The 18,068-nt window shown below is 44.2% G+C and overlaps 2 protein-coding genes across 4 annotated transcripts; both read right to left on the bottom strand.

The window, feature by feature from the left end:
• Positions 1-202: 202 nt before the first annotated feature.
• DAXX (death domain associated protein) lies at positions 203-4,563 on the bottom strand. 3 transcript variants are annotated; one of them, XM_063097172.1, is made up of 8 exons: positions 4,483-4,563; positions 3,343-3,601; positions 2,359-3,190; positions 2,021-2,232; positions 1,657-1,864; positions 1,012-1,489; positions 630-852; positions 203-429 (listed from the first exon to the last, which is right to left on the bottom strand). In XM_063097172.1, exons 2-8 carry the CDS (start codon positions 3,547-3,549, stop codon positions 370-372), a joined length of 2,220 nt encoding a protein of 739 aa, XP_062953242.1. In that variant the 5' UTR covers positions 3,550-3,601; positions 4,483-4,563; the 3' UTR covers positions 203-369. The 3 variants fall into 3 exon arrangements, with proteins under 3 accessions (XP_062953242.1, XP_062953243.1, XP_062953244.1); XM_063097173.1 differs by having other exon boundaries at positions 3,343-3,598; positions 4,483-4,558; XM_063097174.1 differs by lacking the exon at positions 3,343-3,601 and having other exon boundaries at positions 4,483-4,557.
• Positions 4,564-6,947: 2,384 nt separating this feature from the next.
• Positions 6,948-7,190, bottom strand: SMIM40 (small integral membrane protein 40). The gene has a single exon (XM_063096384.1). The coding sequence runs from the start codon at positions 7,188-7,190 to the stop codon at positions 6,948-6,950; it is 243 nt and encodes an 80-aa protein (XP_062952454.1).
• Between the last annotated feature and the right edge of the window lie 10,878 nt (positions 7,191-18,068).

Consider the following 18,068-nt stretch of genomic DNA (forward strand, 5'->3'; position numbering starts at 1 on the left):
AAGTAAATCGCTGTTAAAGAGGCTGAAGCACATTTTTTTAAAAAGTGCCTGACAGCGGGCACCAGGAAGGCCCGAAGGCGAGGAAACTCCAGAGGCTTGCAAGGGCCAGCGGCTAGAAAGGACAGATCCGGGGGCTGGGCTAACACTGAACCTGGGGACAGCTGATGCCAATCTGTGACAGCAGAAGAGCAAGAGACAGGGATACAATAAGAAAAAAACTTTATTGTTTATTAACGTTTTTGTGTAAAACTTAGGCTTTTGTTTTTTAAAAGAAACACGACCAAAAAGGAATTAGCTCATTTCATCCCTTTCCCACCATCTTCCAAATGCTATTCCAAACATTTTGGAGGCGGGGAGAGGAGGAGGCAGTTAATCAGAGTCTGAGAGCACGATGATTTCCTCGGGATCGCATTGTGTGGCCACACTCATCTGAAGGGAAGTGAGAGACAGAGTCAGAGAGGTCTGGAGTACAGAGGATGTAGAAGCAGAAGGAAGAATTTAGATATTAAAAATTGGGTGGGGAAAAAACGGAGAGAAGATGTGGCAGGTGCAATATTGAGACTAAGTGTCTGAAACTGACAATGAAAGAGAACAAACTGTCAGATGAAAAATAGCCTCCCCCCTCTTACCTTGTAAGTACTGGGCCGGGGAGTCTGGGATTGGGGGTTTTGAGACAGCCGGGCTGGAGAAGGGCTGCAGAGGGAGCTGGTCACCAGGCCATGGCTGGGAGAGTCCACCCTTGTGGAGGAATCAGCAACCGGGGACATGGAAGTGAAGGGGGAAGGTGGGCTGGGCAGGGTACATATCTTCTTCCCATTCTTCTCATGCACTGCCCTTTGCCTTTCCACATAGCTGGGAACAGAAACATAAATACGTAGAGGGGTATGGGGAGTATGAGGTTGAAAGGAGGGTGTCCAATCTCTCCCAACAGACTCAGTTCCCAATATTCCTCTCAGAAAGCCCCCTGCAATTTCTCCTTGGCTTCCCTACTCCTCCTCCTGTTGTTGTTACCTGTTTCCTAATGGCCCTGATCCTGTTTGCTTCTTCTCCTTCCGAGATTTCTTGCAGGGGGGACTGGAATCTCCCCAGGAGTGAGGAGAGACACCTCCATTGAAGGAAGTTGAAGTGACCATGGCTGCCCCATTCTCCACAACAGTGGTGAGGGGCTCCTCTGATTGCTTTCTGGAAGAGGAAATGTCCCTCTCCTCAGGGGAAGGGGTGGTATCCAGGGGCAAGGCTTCAATCTCTAGCTCAAAGAGCTGAGAAATAGGGCTCTCTTCCTCCAAGGGCAACTCTTCAGGCTGTTCTCCATTACTTTCAGCATCTATGCTGAAGGGGGCCAGGGATTCTTCCGACAGCGAGGACAGTGACACTGTGAGTCCTTTGTTTTGCTGCTCGCCTGAAGACCTGCTGATCCCTTTGCCAGGTTCCAGGTTCTTTTCAGTGGAGATCTGTGGTGGAGACATGGGGCTCTTGTCTCCATCCTTACCTGCAAAAGAAGAAGAAAAGAGGAGAGGGGTAGCATGAGAACTAGGGGGAAAAAATACTGCTGAGAGGACACTAGGAGTAAGAGAAAGAAGGGAAAGGGTCTCACACCGGTGGCTCATGCCCAACAGAGTAGAACTGACAGGTGAGGAAAATGTTCCCCTGACATACCTGCCTCCTCCTCCTCCTCCTCTTCATCGTCCCCCTGACCTTCCTGCATCTGTTCCAGGTCCTCCTCCTCTTCAGAATCTGTGGCCTCCTCATATTCTTCCTCCTCATCTTCTTCCTCCTCCTCATCATCACTTTCCTCATCAACTTCATTATCCGTCTCAGCCCTGGAAGTAGTAGGGCACTCCTGGGATGTCATTCCACTAGGACCCTGGGGAACAAAGAAATTTCTCTAAGGAATCCCTTGCCCCAGAGGGTTTGGTTCTTGCATTCCTTCTGCACACTTCCCCATCAGTCACCAAGGACTCCCAGGTAGTCAGTGCAAGGGAAGAACAAGGTTTCTCTGAAGGATGTACCCCTTCCACACCTCACCAGAATCCATGGAGGCTTTAGGGGAATCTGCAGAGTAGGAAGAAGTGCCTTGGAGCCGGGCTCTTCTCTTCTGTCTCTCGCCCTCCTCACTTTTGTCTTGCATCATTGCATATTTGGAGATGACCTCATCCAGCCGGCTCATGGCCAAACTCCGGTTTTCCTGAAGACGCCGGGCCAACACAGGATCTGATAGTGCAGGGTCAATGCCTACGTGGGAAGATATAAAGTCAGAGCACTCAGCCCAAACCCTAGAAGCAGGGAATAGAGAGTTATTCCCTCCACCACACATCCAACATATAATAGTCACTGATGGGAATCTCACTAACCCCTTACCTGGCCTATAGTCATCTGTGAGGTGGCAGCCAAAGTTGTAGATGAGATCCAGGTGGCGTCGCTCCTGTAACCTGATGCCCACATCTCGGAAGGCATCCTGAGCTATGAGCTGGAGCTGCTGTCGGGGGAGGCCGAGGCTGTGACGAGCAGCTGCTTTCTCCACGGCCTGCAGCACATCTCCATAGTCAGGGAAAGTATCAAGCCCTGGCTTGTTGATGAGCCGCTCAATGCGCCTGTTAACCTCTGGGTAGCGGGTGCCCCGGTAGGGGATGCGCTGCTCTATGACACGGCCCGTCAGTGAAGAGCAGTCTTTCAGCTCACACAGACGCCCAAAGAGGCGAATCAGCTTACGCTTCAACCGTGCCTCCTGCAGGTATGTGGAGTCTGGGTCATCCAATTCTGACAGATCCAACTCCTTTTCCTGCAGCCGCCGAATCTCTGCAACATAGAGTGCCAGCAGCTGCTCCAACCGCTGGATCTGCCGCCGGGAACCACGGGTCCTTGGGGCCTCAGAGGCAGTGGTTTCAGCATTTGTGGGGTCCGAGGAGGGGTCTGTGGGAGGGTTATTCCCAGAGGGCTCACTGGAGGTGGTGGCAGCGGGGGCCAGATTCAGCTTCTTCTTGGCTGAGTGGGCCTTGAGAACAGTGCAGAGCTCATTGATGTAGACATAGAGCTTGGCTGGCCGGCTCTGAGCCCGAGACAGGACCCATGAAAGGATGTTGCAAAACTCCGCAGAGGCCAAAAACAGAGATTGGGCACGCTGCTTCCGGTTATAGAGGAATGGGACCACTTCAGGGTGGTCTGCTGTCTGCATCTTACACAGTTCAAGGAACTGGAGGATCCAGGGGAAGAAGGGAGTGGGAAAGAGACGGGGGGAGGTTGAGAGAAAGAAAGGGAAGTGGGGTTAGTGGGAAAGAAAGGATAGGAGAGCCAGTCAGCCATCCCCCTCCCTGGGATACAAGAATCTTCTCCCCTAAAGCTCACCTCTTCAAACAGCTTCTCATTCTCCAACTTGTAGCACTTCTTGCCGCCCGAACTACTGCTTCCTCCAGCCCGATGGGGCTCAGAGGAGCCAGGGGCTTCTGGCTGGGGTGAGGCCGGATTGGGGGGTGGGTGGGAGGGCCCTGGCTGAGCAGCTGCTTCATCTTCATCATCATCATCCAGCACAATGATGCTGTTAGCGCTGGCCATGGGGGATCAAATCCCCCGGAGGGAGAAAGTGTTGGGGATTTCGGAATTCCTGCTGGAAGGGGATGGGGCCTCAGAAAGAGCCCCTCCAGCACAGCCCCATCCCTTTATCTGACACATTTTCCAATCTCCTTGGGTTTTAGTAACACCAAGTCTTACTAACAATGTCCTCACTGCCTATCATCAGCAACCATTAGTTCTACGCTTTTCGGGCCCTTCAAGTCGGGGGAGAGCAAACTAACCCCAAACCTTAAGTCCACACCCCCAACTCCACCCCTTACGTCGATTTCCGGTCTTTCTGTTGCATTTCCCCACTACTCACAGTTGGTAACTTGATTCTTCCTCCCAAGCCCAGGAACACCTCCCACACTGCACCCCAAATTTCCCTGACACCACCTTGCACAGATAACTCTCCCTCGTCGGCACCACCTCACGTGTTACCCCCTTTCGCCCTTAAGTCAAACCCACACCCCACCCATCCTGAATGATCACCCCCAACTCTTAGATTCTCCGAGGCAAAAGAGGTTCCCTCCCAACAATCCATTCTCTTTCCCCCCCTGAATTGTCTCCATATTTCACCCTCTGATGGGTCTCCTCAAATAGGTGCTATAGGTTGGAGGAATTTCACCTTAAGTCCCCTCCCTCTCACCCCACCCTAATTTTTCCCATTCTTTCTCTGTGACCTGTAACCTATCGCAAGCCTCCCAGTGGGCTCTGCGGAATCCTCTCGGATCCCAACCCTGGGTCGGGCCGGTCTAGTAGATGAGCTTCCCGCCAAGTCCCCCTCCCCCAGTTCAGCCCCCGGCCGCCCCATTCCCCTTCAGGGATAGGAAGGTACCACAGCTTTTCCCTCAGACTCAGCTCCCGCGTCTCTCCAATACTTCTCCCTCGATATCCCCGCCCCCTCCTTCGCTCCCCGCACCGTCCGGCCCCCACCTCAGAAACGGTCTCTGGAGGCGACTCTCGCCGCTGATCGCAGAACCTCGCATGGTTCCCTCCGCCTTCCTTCCCCCTCCCACAGCAGGCCCCTCTACAGACCGGAAGCCACCGAGTTTCCGCCTACTACACCTAAGTGCGGCCATATTGTCGTACGGAACCAAGTTTGCCTATGGCCGGAAGCGGCAGTAAGGCCCTCCCCCTAGCGCATCCCGCACCGCCCACATAGTCTGCGGCTCCCTTCTCCAATAATTGTAGGGGGCGGGGTTTGCCTCCCCAGGGCGTCCCAAAGTATTTGGAGACCGCCATTTTGCCGTACGGCGCTGGCTACGCCCGGACTCGGGTGTGCGGCCCGTGGATCTCTTTTCACCCGGTGCTTCGGCGACTCCTCCAATCAGAAACTTCCTGCCTCGGGCCCAACCGCCGGCGAGTCGCGTGCGGAGAGGATTGTGCCAAGGAGGGGAGGGGGAACGGAACAGGGTGGTTAAGGAATTGAGCTCTCCAAGGCTGCGCAGGACTTCAGGGAAGGGTAGGAGTCTCTTAAGAAGGAAATAAATCCTTTTCCTTCTATCTCCCAGATTCCCGATAGCACGGCTTCACCGACTGCGCCTGCCCCTTCCCTTCCAAGGGCGGCGCGCTCCTTGCCGCTGTCCAGCAGCTACTTCCACTCCCATGTACTGCGTCTCCCAGTCGTTAAATCATAACATATACATACAAATGAGCACAACGCGCCATACAAGTGTGATGTTATTATTATTGCTATTGTTGTTATTGATTTGCTTTTCAAGCTCCACCACGGAACTAATGACCAAGCAGGTGGAGAGACCTGAGCAGGTCTCCGCTCTTCTCCGGAGGGGGTCCCCGAAGGACCGGCGGTACTGACCGGGAGGCAGTGTTTTGTCGGGGAGGTCCAGGGCCTGAGGACGGGCGATGATGGGGACCAAACTGCCGCTGTGGGGGCTGTGAGACGAAATGAGGCTCATAAAATACCTCTGGTCTCGTCTCTTCCTCTTCTGGGAGAGCTGAGGAAAGAACGAAGTGGGAAGAAACTGGCTGTGACGCCCGCCCCACCCACCACAGTTTAGGGCGGCTGGAGGGATTCGTGGAGGCCAGGCCGGGTCCAGAGGAAACTAGAAAGGTTAACAGGGTCCCAGTCGCTGAGATTCCCACCTCCCGCATCCTTCAGCATTTCTCAACTCGTGGGCATCTTGCCACTTGCTAGAACCACAGAAGCCCTCACATCCCCGACGCCCTCAGAGTCCCATAACCTCACACTCTCCTCCATTAAAGAATCCCACATCACTTCTCTCCACTCGTCTAAGCCTACAGCCTTCAAATTGGGGGACATGTAAACTCTTCCAAGGATTCTGGGACTTGGCAGATATAGGGATTTCATTTCCAGACCCTCGGCTGTCCCAAAATTGGTCTTCCTGAGGAAACACCTGCAGTATAGCTTCTTCTTCCCTTGGCATTTTACAATAGACTTTCTCCCCCTTTAAAAAAATATATACATATATATTTAAATATATATAACTTTATATATAAATATATATTAAAATATATATTTATATATAACTCTCTCTCTCTCTATATATATATATATACACACACACACATAGTTCTTAACCATGAAATCTTACCTGTCTTAAATAGACATTTAACCTATTTCTTTCATCAAGGCACTATGAACACCTCCTTTTCTATCTTATTAAAAATTTATTTTTAACAATTACAAAAATTTGTACAATCTTTATGCAGTTTGATCACTTCTGTTCTTATAATAACTATAATAACTCAACCTAGAAGAATTTTTAACAGCTAGAGTCTTACAATATATTTCTCACCTCAATTAATATATATATATGCAAGAAAATGTAATAGATTGGTCAATAAAAGACTTTCAAGTATAAAAGCATAAAATTGTCTGTGGGGAAGTGGTAATAAGAGCTCAAGGAGAAAAGAGAATGATGAAAGAAGAAAAGAAATGATTCTCAACTGTTAAGAGCTTACTTACATATTTTTAAATGGGTGGTGGTGGGTACCAAATCACTATGATATTTCAATTCTCCTGAACATTCAAAAAGGTGATTTAGTTGTTACATTAAAAAATGTGGGGCTGGCCAGTTAGCTCAGTTGATTAGAATGTGGTGTTCATAACACCAAGTTCAAGGGTTCAATCCCTGCACTGGCCACCCACCAAAAAAGTGAATATTTTCAATATGCCGGAAATTACATCCTTGAAACAAGTTTAATTTATGATAAAAATTTTTTAGACACCTACTTAAAAATATGTGAGGAGGTACATACTTTTGCAAAATTATTTCCCTGAGTGTAAGTGCAGAAATTTAAAGACTGCTGCTCTAAACTATCCAAGTGTCCCCTCCACAGCCCCCAACAGTCCAGTTTTTCTCCTGATCCCCTCTCACCTCTGTGGCAGGGAAAAAGGATGTTTATAGGAAAGATGGTCACAATTCCAGCTCCTCCTCCTTCTGAGGTGTCCCCAGAAGCCAGTCCCCAAACTTTGCCCACGGTAGTGGCCACAACAGTTTATAAGCAGCCTCCAGCATCAGCAGTGTCAGGAAAAGGGCCAGGAAGATAAAGAACATCTTGTCCAAGGCGCGTTGCAGGGGACCCCTGGGAGGAGAGGGACCCTGGGCAAATGCCAAGAACACATCCCCCTCATCCACATCACCTTCCTCCTCTGCCATCCTAACCCACAGTCTGACAGCTAGCTGGATCAGGGGACTGGGATGGAAGCCCTTGCTCAGCACTGCCAGGATTAAGGGGCGTGGCTATGTCAAGTCCTGCACCTGCGTGTCCTGACCCTAATTCCGGCACCCGAGAGAGACAAAGGAGAAAAGGGCCTCTGAGCCTTTGGAACTATTATTTAATCATCTAGTGCTATATGAAAGGTCTGGACTAAAAGACGCCTAAACTCTGTTTAAGTTTACCATAGCGTAATTCTGTGATTTGGGAACTGAAGCCTCGATATAGAGACAAAAGCTGGAATTGCCCGTCATTCTGGGTCTCTAGGGTCAAGGCTCTAATCTTGGGCCCCAACAGAGAGTGAAGCAAGTGGATCTAGTATGCTACTGTGAGCAACTGTCTGTCAAGGATCTGAAAGCCCCTTCCGGCTTTACGGTGGGTGGCGGGGCCCGGGGGGGTGGTCTCTCCTAACCGAGGCAAGTGGAGACTAGCAGATGGGTGATGGTGGTGGGCGGGGAGAGTTTCCAGTCCACGCAGCCGTAGTTCTTCCCTGGCTGGGGTCGCTGAGCTAAAACCGAGACTGCTCCCTTTTCAAGTTCTGGTCTCGGCGGTGCCAGGGGAGGATTATAATTGGGCTGCACGAGCCCAGGGGGAGGTTTATAAAAAGAGAAGGACAATGATTGGTCGGCGGGGCGAGAGTGTGTGATTGGGACTTGACTGTTGGGGCAAGTATAAGGAAGAGTGAGGGTTTGCGTGGGGGGTCCTGGTCTGAGAGGCTGCTGATGGGGAATGTCGTCCAGGAGGTTGTTGTTGGAGCAAGGGTTGAAGATCTTTTCTTGATCCTGTTCCCCAGGCACTGGCCTGAAGGTCCACGACGGAAATCGAAGCCCATCTGAGACTTGGGGCCCCCGGGGTTATTTGGGAATAGTGGGAGAGGGGAACGGTGGAGGAAGCTGTGTGTGTTGTAAGTGGACCTCGCAACTGGAACCTTTAAGGTCCCTACCTGAACTTCATTTTGACCTTAACAGGAAGACCTTGTTTACTTTGGGAAGTCAGATCACCCCCAAAAGAGCAGAAACCATATCACAATTTTGTTTAGAGTCGTGGCACATTAGTTTGCTGCTGCTGCAAGGAGATCGCATAAAGAGACAAAGAATCTGGATTAGAGTTCAAACTGATAACGTATTAGTTGCGTGACTTTGAACAAGTCACCAGACCTTTCTTAGTTTTTTATAAAATCGAGAAAACTTCTTTCCTCACAGAACTATTCTGAGGGAAAAAATGAAATAAAGGTCATTTTTTGATTGTTTGCTTTTTTTTAAAAATTATAAACTGCTATGTAACTATAACATATTGTCTGATACCCTCACTTATGTCTCAGACAGGTTTACAATAAGGCCACACAAAACCCTTTATCATCTCATTATAATTACTTACCCATAGCAGGTTCAGCACCAAGATCTGTGTAAATTAAACCCAGCACCTTATCGATTTTTTTTTTTTTTTAAAGATGACCGGTAAGGGGATCTTAACCCTTGACTTGGTGTTGTCACCACCACACTCTCCCAGTGAGCTAACCGGCCTTCCCTATATAGGGATCTGAACCTGTGGCCTTGGTGTTAGCAGCACCGCACTCTCCCGAGTGAGCTATGGGCCAGCCCTAGATTTTTTTTTTTTTTAATTTTGAAATAATTTCAAGCTTACAGAAAAATCTAAGAACAATACCAGGAATTCTGGTATCTCTTTTACTCACATTCCCCATTTGTCTACATTTGGCTATATTCACTCCTTCCCTCTCTCTCAACTCTAATATAACCATCTGTTAAGCCTTAAGCTGTATCCCTTAAAAACTTATAAACATATAGAAAAAAAGAAAGTCCTAACCCCCAGTACCTCAGAATATGATCTTATTTGGAAATAGGATTGCTGCAGATGCAGTTGGTTAAGATGAGGTCATATTGGAGTATAGTGGCTGCTCACCCAATATGACAGGTGTACTTGTAAAAAAGGGTAAATTTGGACACAGATCTGCACAGAGGGAGAATGCCATGTGAAAATAAAGGCAGAGATCAGGTGATGTGCCTACAAGCCAAGGAATGCCAAAGATTGCCAGCAAACCACCAGACAGTAGCATAGAGGCATGGAACAGATTTTTCCCTTACAGCCCTCAGAAAGAACTAACCCTGATGACACATCGATCTTGGACTTCTAGCCTCCAGAACTGAGACAATAAATTTCTGTTGTTTAAGCCACGCAGTTTGTGATACTTTGTTATGACAGCCCTAGCAAACTAATATACCATCCTAATCAGAAAATCAACACCACTATCCAATTTATAGGTTCCATTCAAATTTCACCAGTTGTCCCAGTAATGCCTCTGTCCTTTCTCGTCAAGGATCATATATTGCATTCAATTGTCACATATCTGTAGTCTCTTTCCATCTGGGAAAGTCTTCATCTTTCATTTCCCTGTTTTTCGTGAATTTGACAGTTTTAAGGAGTACAGGTTTTCATTTCTGTAAGATGTCTCTCAATCTAAGAGCAGGTAAAGGCAAAAGATAAATGATGGTTTTCCCTTCTCAGTGCAGCATCTCACGAGGTCCAGGAGGTGAATCCATCTTACCCCTAATACTGCCAACCTAGTCTACCAGGTCTCACCACCTTAAAGTCACAAGCTGTTCCTTTGTAATTCCTAATGTCTGGAATATCATCAAATCTCCACCTATCTGCTTTAGTATTCACTGATGACTTCTGTCGAAATAACCACCATGATGATGTTTGTTAAATGGTAATTTTTCCCCTGTGGGTCCTGAGCCTGGGCGTGAGTCTTAGCGCCGACCCCGCTGCACATCCAGGCCTGTGACTAGCTGGGCCAGTCCCGCCCCTAGCTGCAACCAGATCTTAGAATATACTTATTAACCTGTGTTTCTTTGGGATGTGTGATTTATTTGGTGATGTCCTTCACTAAATTTCTGCTTAGATTTTTCTAATGCATTTTTAAGAGTTCCTTTTGCAATAAGGATGTTAATCTTTGTGTGTTAAAAAAAAAAGTAGAGAGAAGAATAATAGTTACCAGAGGCTGGGAGGGGTGAACCAAAGGGAACAAAACTGTGCTATCTACCCTAAGTGAATCATTGTGCAGTATATGCATGTATTGAAACAATGCACTGTACCCCACAAAAATAAATATAAATAAAATTGAAAAAAATGGTAATTTTTTATTTCTATAATTTCTTCTACAGTTATTAGTCAACAATCTACTATAAAAGAGAGCATTTTCTTCTCCCCCATATATTCATTTATTTATATCATATAGACTCAAGAATTTCTATTTTACTTAATGAATTGTAATCCATTACTACCATATTTATTTATATTGTTTGGACTTGTAGGTTTCTATTGTCCATTTAAATAACTGACAGAGAGAGAGACTCTCTAAAAGAAAATGATATTTATCTGGAAATGAGCATTACAATGGGAATACATGTGGGCATATGCAGGGAGGTAAAGGAAGACAAGAGTTTCTAAGGGAAAAATGAGAAGGGCTATATAAGTTGTTTTGGGACAATTATCTTTGGCTATAAGGATTAATAACAAAGATGGTATCAGTCCAAGGTTGGACAGGCTGGGCAGATGTCCTTGCAGAAGTATTTTTTGTGTAAGGTTGCTGTGGCCTTTGTGCAAGGTTAAGGTTTTGTCACAGTTCTTGTTAGCAGGCATACATGTGTGAGAACCCTCTCTCATGGCCTTCCCTGACTCCATTTTGCCAGGGTTTGACACAAGTGACTTCATTTTGATTTTTACAGTTTCAACACTATTTTATTTAATGAATTGTAATCAGTTCTATCATTATTTATTTTGATGCTTAAATTATCCCAAATTTAGCAAATGGGAAAGCCCTTCAAGCTAGCTCCTGTGTCCTTTTGACATGTTGCCATATCAAGAAACTGAGTATGGCCTCTGGACAACATCCAACAAGGAACTGAGAACCTCAGCATAACAACCCATAAGGAACTGAATCCTGCCAACAACTACAGTTTGTGAGTGAGCTTAGAAACAGAGCCTTCCCTAGTTGAGCTTTCAGATAAGATCATTGGCAACACCATGACTGCAGCCTTTTGAGAGCCCCTGAAGCAGAGGATCCTGTTAAGCTTCTGCCAGATTTCTCTCTCTCTCTCTCTTTTTTTTTTTTTTTTTTTTTTTTTTGCTAATAGCTGCCAGGAATTTCCCAGACTTCTGATCCACAGAAACCATGAGATGTTAATATGCATTGTTTTGAGCTTTGGGAGTAATTTCTTACACAGCAATAGATAACTAATATACTGTGCCAGAATTGAGCACCAGATCCTCAATAACTGAGATGCCCATATGTTCTTTCCAAGTTTTTTCTTTTTACGTAATAATATGCGGGGCCTTCTAAAATGTGGAGCTCGAGGCAAGGTCTCCTCTAGCCTGGGTATAAGAGCAGTGCTAGGATTAATCCATCAGTCTTCAGGGTTTTTTGCTTGCATGCTCCTTAAAAACATTTTGGAAAACTATGTGCCCTTTTGTATATCTTCTTTTTGCATCTAAATTTTTTCTTGGTGGATTTATCTTTTTTTCTGGTGGCTGGCTGATAAGGGGATCCGAACCCATGACGTTGGTGTTACCAGCACCATGATCTCCCAACGGAACTAACCGGACAACCCCTTGTGACTTTAGATAACTGCAAAAAGTATAAAAATTCCAGTGTCTTACAAATATTGACATTTTCAAATAAAACTATTTACTACTCTCTTAAATGTATCCAATAGAATCTAAATGCCATAGCTATGTGGCATTAAACATCATTCTTTTTAAAAAGATGAATAAGCTCTTCTTCAATGGTTGGACATTTTACATTATTTTTCTGCTTGAATTTATATTCATTCACTTCCACTACAGAATTTTATCCCAATTCAATTTACTTCATACTCAGTCTTGTATTGATTACCCTTTATTTCTCTGCAAAAAATATATTTTTTAAAGTTAATTTTTAAAAATTTCTTTTGGTTATCACACTCTAAACATTAAACTTCTCTTCTAGATTGAACTATTAGTATCAGTACAAATTGATCAAAATCACATAAGTATATTGTAAGTTTTGATAGATAATTATTAAATATAAATAGAAAATTTTATCAGAAATGTATTTTTTAATGTGTTTTCAAGTAGTTCATGTATCACTAAATTATGTTTCTGGAAAGAGACAGCATTCAGTACCAACTTTTCTTTCCACTTTTTCTTTTTCATCAATGTAAGGGCTTAGAGTCCTTGTTCATATAAATAAGTAAATGGGAGTGGAAAGACTTTCATTACAGCAACGACACTCACTTCTTTGAAATCCTGAATTATATGTCAAAAATCACATAGTGAACTATCATTAAATAAGTTTTAATGATATTTAAGCTAACAGCTCAATTAGATTCTCCTACAATTTCACCAAAAGCAAAGAATTGAAAGCCACCTAACTTGCTAAAGGGCTCCTTACTCAATCATTAGAGTCATTTACTTTCAAAAACAATATTTCAAACTGTACTTTTGTTTGGCAGCCCAGAGAGCGGTAAACGGGCAATGGTATAAAAAAAAAAAAAAAAGAAGAGAAATGAGAATCTGACAAATAGTTATCAGGAAAGTCAGTTTTAGAGAAAGAAATAGAGCATGTGAAAGTAGATCACCTCATAGCTGGCCATGTCCTATACCTCTTGTAAGGCCTTTGTGTGCTCCTTGGGGTTTGCACACTCTAGGCTGAAGACCACTGGACTAGGGAGGTGCAGCATGACTGTTGATTGTTGGGCAGACTGAAGTCTATTTGAGGCCCACCATACATTTGAAGTGAGTCCAGCCAGCATAGTTTGTGATTTTTCTTTCCCTCTGGGTACACCTATGTGAGTGCAGTGGCAGAGTTGTCAGAAAGTTAGGGCTTTGCCAAGAGTACTGGGGAAGAATGAAATAGCAAATGAGTCAAGGCTGTATGCAAAAAATAATGTCAAGGTTATTGGTGGAAGCCAGACGGTAAAGTGAGGCTAAATTTTTAAAGTCTTAAGAATACAATCTCCCAGCAATTATCAAGTGAAAAGAGAAGAGGGTCTGAGACCAAACTTTGGACAGCTCCAGTATTTAATGCCAGGTTAAAGAAGGCAATGGAGATCAAGAGGAATCAGAGAGGTGGGAGGAATATCAAAAAGTGTTGGGTCAGGAGGCCAAGGGACAAGTGTCTCAAGAAAGTGGGAGTTCATGTGGCATCTGCTGCTGGGAAATCAAATAATCTGAAGTGTATCAGATCTAGTTACATGGAGGTCATCGAGGAATTCAGGGAGAGTAAGAGACAGAAGTCCAGCTGGAATGGGCTGTGAAGAATGAGTGGGAGATGGGGGATGGGAGCAGCCAATACAAACCACTCTTTTAAAAACATTTGGCTGTGAAAAGGAGGATGATAAAGTTATTCTTTATCTCTGTCTTTTATTTGTTTTCATTATAATGTTTGCCACAGTTTGTAATATGTATTTGTTGATTTTCTCTACTTCCTCTGTGCCTCCTCCCAATTAGAATCTAAGCTCCATTAGGGTGGGACAAACACCATCTTGTCCAACCTTTGCAGTATACTGGTCACTTGAAAATATTTTTTAATGAATTAATAAATGAATCGATGCTAAATAAAAGGCTTACAAAGATAGTCCTTCTCAAGAAAAGGTATATCTTGATTTAAGAACAAATTCTAACTTCATTTCTTTAAATAAAAAGGCAATTTTAAGCTCTTTTGGTTAAGTCTTGTGAATTGGACATCCAAGTCTGTCTGTCCTCATGCCACAAACCTCCCTGAAGTAGAAGGAAGGAAGGAAGGAAGGAAGGAAGGAAGGAAGGAAGGAAGGAAGGGGGGAGAGAGAGAGAGAGAGAGAGAGAGAGAGAAAGAAAGAAAGAAAGAAAGAAAGAAAGAAAGAAAGAAAGAAAGAAAGAAAGAAAGAAAGAAAGAAAGAAAGAAAGAAAGAAAGAAAGAAAGAAAGAAAGAGACACAGACTTATAGGGACAAAGAGAACAGGAGAAGAGATGCCACCATTTTAGAAACTGGAAAATTGATAGAAATGAGAGAAGAATGGTAACCAACTTCTGCTACCTGAGAAAGCAAAAGCTAAGGGTGAGAGCTGTTGCTGGAGCAAGAAGCAAGCTGATTCTGGAGGCAGAACTTAGAGAAGATCTAAGGAATTGAAATCTCAGTTTTCTTTGAAAGCGGAGATGCAAAGGGAGGATGGATTTAAAGTTTTCGAAGGAGCAAAGGTCTAGCATTCCCCCTGCCACACACACATACTTGGTAAACAAGCAACCCCCCAGGTCCTCCCATTGCACTGGAAGATGAATGGGGAAAGGCCAAACTAGACAGATCTGGCCTTGGGAACACCAAACTCAACTGAGAGCAGAGATAATTCTCCCTACTTTAAAAACAGGAGCCTTTAGTGAAGATCTATATACGGGGCAGTGAAACCTTCAGCTACCCCCTGCCACCCTGGCTGATTCCCAGAGGGCTGGCAATCCACTTTTACCCCCTCGGATTCTGATCTCTCAAAAAACTGAGCCCCTCAGTTTTTTGGCATTCGGTATTATTCAAAGAAAAAATAAAAAGCTGGGTTGTCTCTCAATCACACTATAGGGAGAGCTACTAGTTCCTGCCAACGTACCAGAGCAGCCCACCAGCTTTTTGGTGGCTCTCTTTTAATTATGAATGTCCATTTAAGGACCACCAGATATTTGAGGAAGACTTCAGACATGAGCAAAAAAAAAACCCCAAAATTAAAAGTCAAAAAGAACATGGAGGAGGGTTGGCCCATGGCTCACTTGGGAGAGCGCAGTGCTGACAACACCAAGTCAAGGGTTAAGATCCCCTTACTGGTCATCTTTTAAAAAAAACAAAACAAAACAAAACCCAAACAGGATGTTATGAAAAATCAACAAAGAAGAGCTGTAGGAAGAACAGTATATGAGAAATGAAAACTTAAGCCCAATTTTAAGATCCAGATTTTACTTTTTTGTGGGAGAAATAAGCTATTGGTATTTAAAAAACAATCGTAGTTATACTTAGATCAAACAATAAACAAAAGGTACTTACCCTCTTTTTTTTCTCTTGAAAATGACAGGAATGCCTACAGAAAGAAATGCATCTTTCCCTTGAGAAATTACCGTCCTGCTTGTCCTGCTTGATTTTTAGGAATTATATTGATTTGACACTGCAATTAATTTACAGAAGAATCCTTACTATTAAATAGAGACCATGTGTGCAAAACCCCAAAGGGATAAAGGTGCATTCCCTGCTTTCCCTTGTCCCCCAGGCACCCAGTGTACCTCTCAGAAGCCATACCCTCTTACTGGTTTCTCATGCATCTTTCCACATAGAGGAGATTTACTGTGAAGCTAATGATGCTTCTGTATCTGAGTCCCTTGCTTGCTCGAGGCCCTCCCCAGACTTTGTCCCTTATTTTGTATTTGTACTTTTTGCATTCTTTTTCTTAAAAAGAGCCAGCAAAATTGTATAAGTTTCAGGCACCCCCTCACCCCCAAAACCTGAATCTGCCACACTTCCAGAGGTACCGTCTTCATATACAAGCCTGTACTTATATATACAAGTATATATAAAAATAAAAAATACATATAAATACATGCTCGGTGTATTCTACCTTGCTTTTTCTCACTTAATATCTTGAAATCAAATGCTTTGAGTTGCCTTCTTTTTAACCATTGTGTTGCATTATAACAGATACTTTTATTTAACTATTCGTGTATAGATGAATAAGTGAGTTATTTCCAATATTTTACCAATACACACAATATTGCAATTGTGGTTCGTATACAATTTGTGGTTAGGGTGACTGTATGTGCAAATGTCTGGGTTGGCCTTTGTTTGTTATACTGCTCCCTTGACTCTCAAAAATGTCTAGTGTAGATGAATATTCTTTGAAGTAGAATTGGTAGGTCAAGGAATATGTAAGTATTTAATTTTGATAGGTAATATAAAATTTCTGTCTGTAGAGATTGCACCAGTGTACCCTGCCATCAACAATGTGTGACAAGAAAAAACAATGTATGACAGTACCAATTTCCTTTCCTTGATCCTGCCAACTGAGTGTGTTATTAAACGCCTTTGTCTTTGTTGACCTGATGGGCGAAAAATAGTATGTCATTGTTATTTTAATTCACATTCCATAAGTTATGAGTGAAATTGAGCATGTTTCCTACATTGAAAAACCATTTGAATTTCCTTTCAAATGTCCTTTGCCCATTTTCTATTTGTTGTCAGTCTTTTCTTATTGATTTGAAAGAGCTTTTTATATATTAAGGAACACTGCTTATGAATTAGAAGTAATTTGGGAAAGTAAAGGCTGGAGGTAACAATATATGAATACTTTATTTTAAACCTATGCTCCACAAACTTGTTTACACATATCCCAGAGAGTACTTGTCAGGGTGGCAGAGAGCAGAGTAGATGGTATTTAACAGCATCAACTCTGGAGCCAGACTGCCTGGGTTCACATTCCAATTCTACCTCTTGGCAGCTGAGTGACCTTGGACAAATTTTTAAAATTTCTTTGACTCAATTAGTTGAGTAATAATAGTCTCTACCTCACAAGATTGGAATCAAAGTGCCTATGCCAAGAAAAGATAGTCAGGGCTGGCTGATTAGCTCACTTGGTTAGAGTGTAATGTTGTAACAGCAAGGCCAAGGGTTCAGATCCCCTTACTGGTCAACTGCAAAAAAAAAAAAAAAAGGCTTGGAAAGACCAAAACAAATATTATTCATCCTGTTATTTATTTTTTCTAAATAATCATCAAGACACAAAAAAATTTAAAGTAAAGGGATGATAAAAATTATGGCATGCAAATTAAGAACCAGAATCCAGCTGGCACAGATAACGTCTTGACAGACTATATCAGTTAGCTCTTGCTGGGTTTCGAGCTATCACAAAACTTAGGGTCTTAAAACAACAACCATTTAATTAGCTCACAATTCCATGGGTCAGCAATATGGGCTGGGCTCACATAGGCAATTCTTTCAATCTCAGCAAGGTTCACTCATCTGTTTGTGTCTAGCTGCTGGGGGTTGACTGGAGGTTGCTGGGGGACAAGGTGTGCTTGGGTCACATGTCCTATCATCCAGAAGACTAGCCTGAGCTTGTTTGCTGGCAGGGTCCCAGGACTGAAGGCAGAAAAGTGCAGAAGGCTTCCTGAGGCTTAGGCTCAGAGCTGGCACAATGCTGTTCTTCCTCATTCAATTGACCAGTGCAAGTCACAAGGCCAATCCAGATTCAAGGAGTGCAGAAGCAAACCACCTTTGGATGGGAATAGCTGCCAAGAAGGCACAATGGTAACAGGAAGTGGTGCAGAATTGCAGCCCATCTAACACTTAGACAAATTCAAGTTTTCAGGTGAGAGATAGTCAGCAATTGGGAGTTCATAAAAGACCCACAAATATCCCACAAAAGCAAAAGTCGATGTGAACATCTGCCACAGCCAGAGAAAACCAATACCACTTCTGGTCTGTGCCAGTTAAGTAAAGCATTTTCACCCCCTTAGCTCCTCTGCATGTGTCTCCGAGGGGGGTTGGGGGGAGAATAGGACACTGAGGAGGCAGGAAAGAACTGCATAGAGAAGAGCCAGCCACGCTGCCCCTGTTTCCCACCAGCAGCTTTCCATGTCAAGCCATCTTAGCTGACCCGGAGAAGAAACTTAACTCAAAATGAAGTTCGGAGAATTTTTTGTACCAGAGATTAAGCATTATATGCTCTGTGGTCTGCCTGGATTCTCTTTCAGGAGCAGTGGAAGAGCTAGCCCCGGAGAGCAGACTTAAAGGTGATGGATCTTGGATGTGACCTGTG

This window comes from Cynocephalus volans, chromosome 5 (assembly GCF_027409185.1).
Source record: "Cynocephalus volans isolate mCynVol1 chromosome 5, mCynVol1.pri, whole genome shotgun sequence".
NCBI classification, from domain to species: Eukaryota; Metazoa; Chordata; class Mammalia; order Dermoptera; family Cynocephalidae; genus Cynocephalus; species Cynocephalus volans.

Coding starts and splice junctions, on each gene's coding strand:
- DAXX (XM_063097172.1), bottom strand. CDS start 3,549: ATGGCCAGCGCTAACAGCATCATTGTGCTGGATGATGATGATGAAGAT. Junction 2,233..2,358: donor CACAGATGACTATAGGCCAG/GTAAGGGGTTAG, acceptor CTTCCCACGTAG/GCATTGACCCTGCACTATCA. Junction 1,865..2,020: donor CCTCCATGGATTCTGGTGAG/GTGTGGAAGGGG, acceptor TTTGTTCCCCAG/GGTCCTAGTGGAATGACATC.
- SMIM40 (XM_063096384.1), bottom strand. CDS start 7,190: ATGGCAGAGGAGGAAGGTGATGTGGATGAGGGGGATGTGTTCTTGGCA.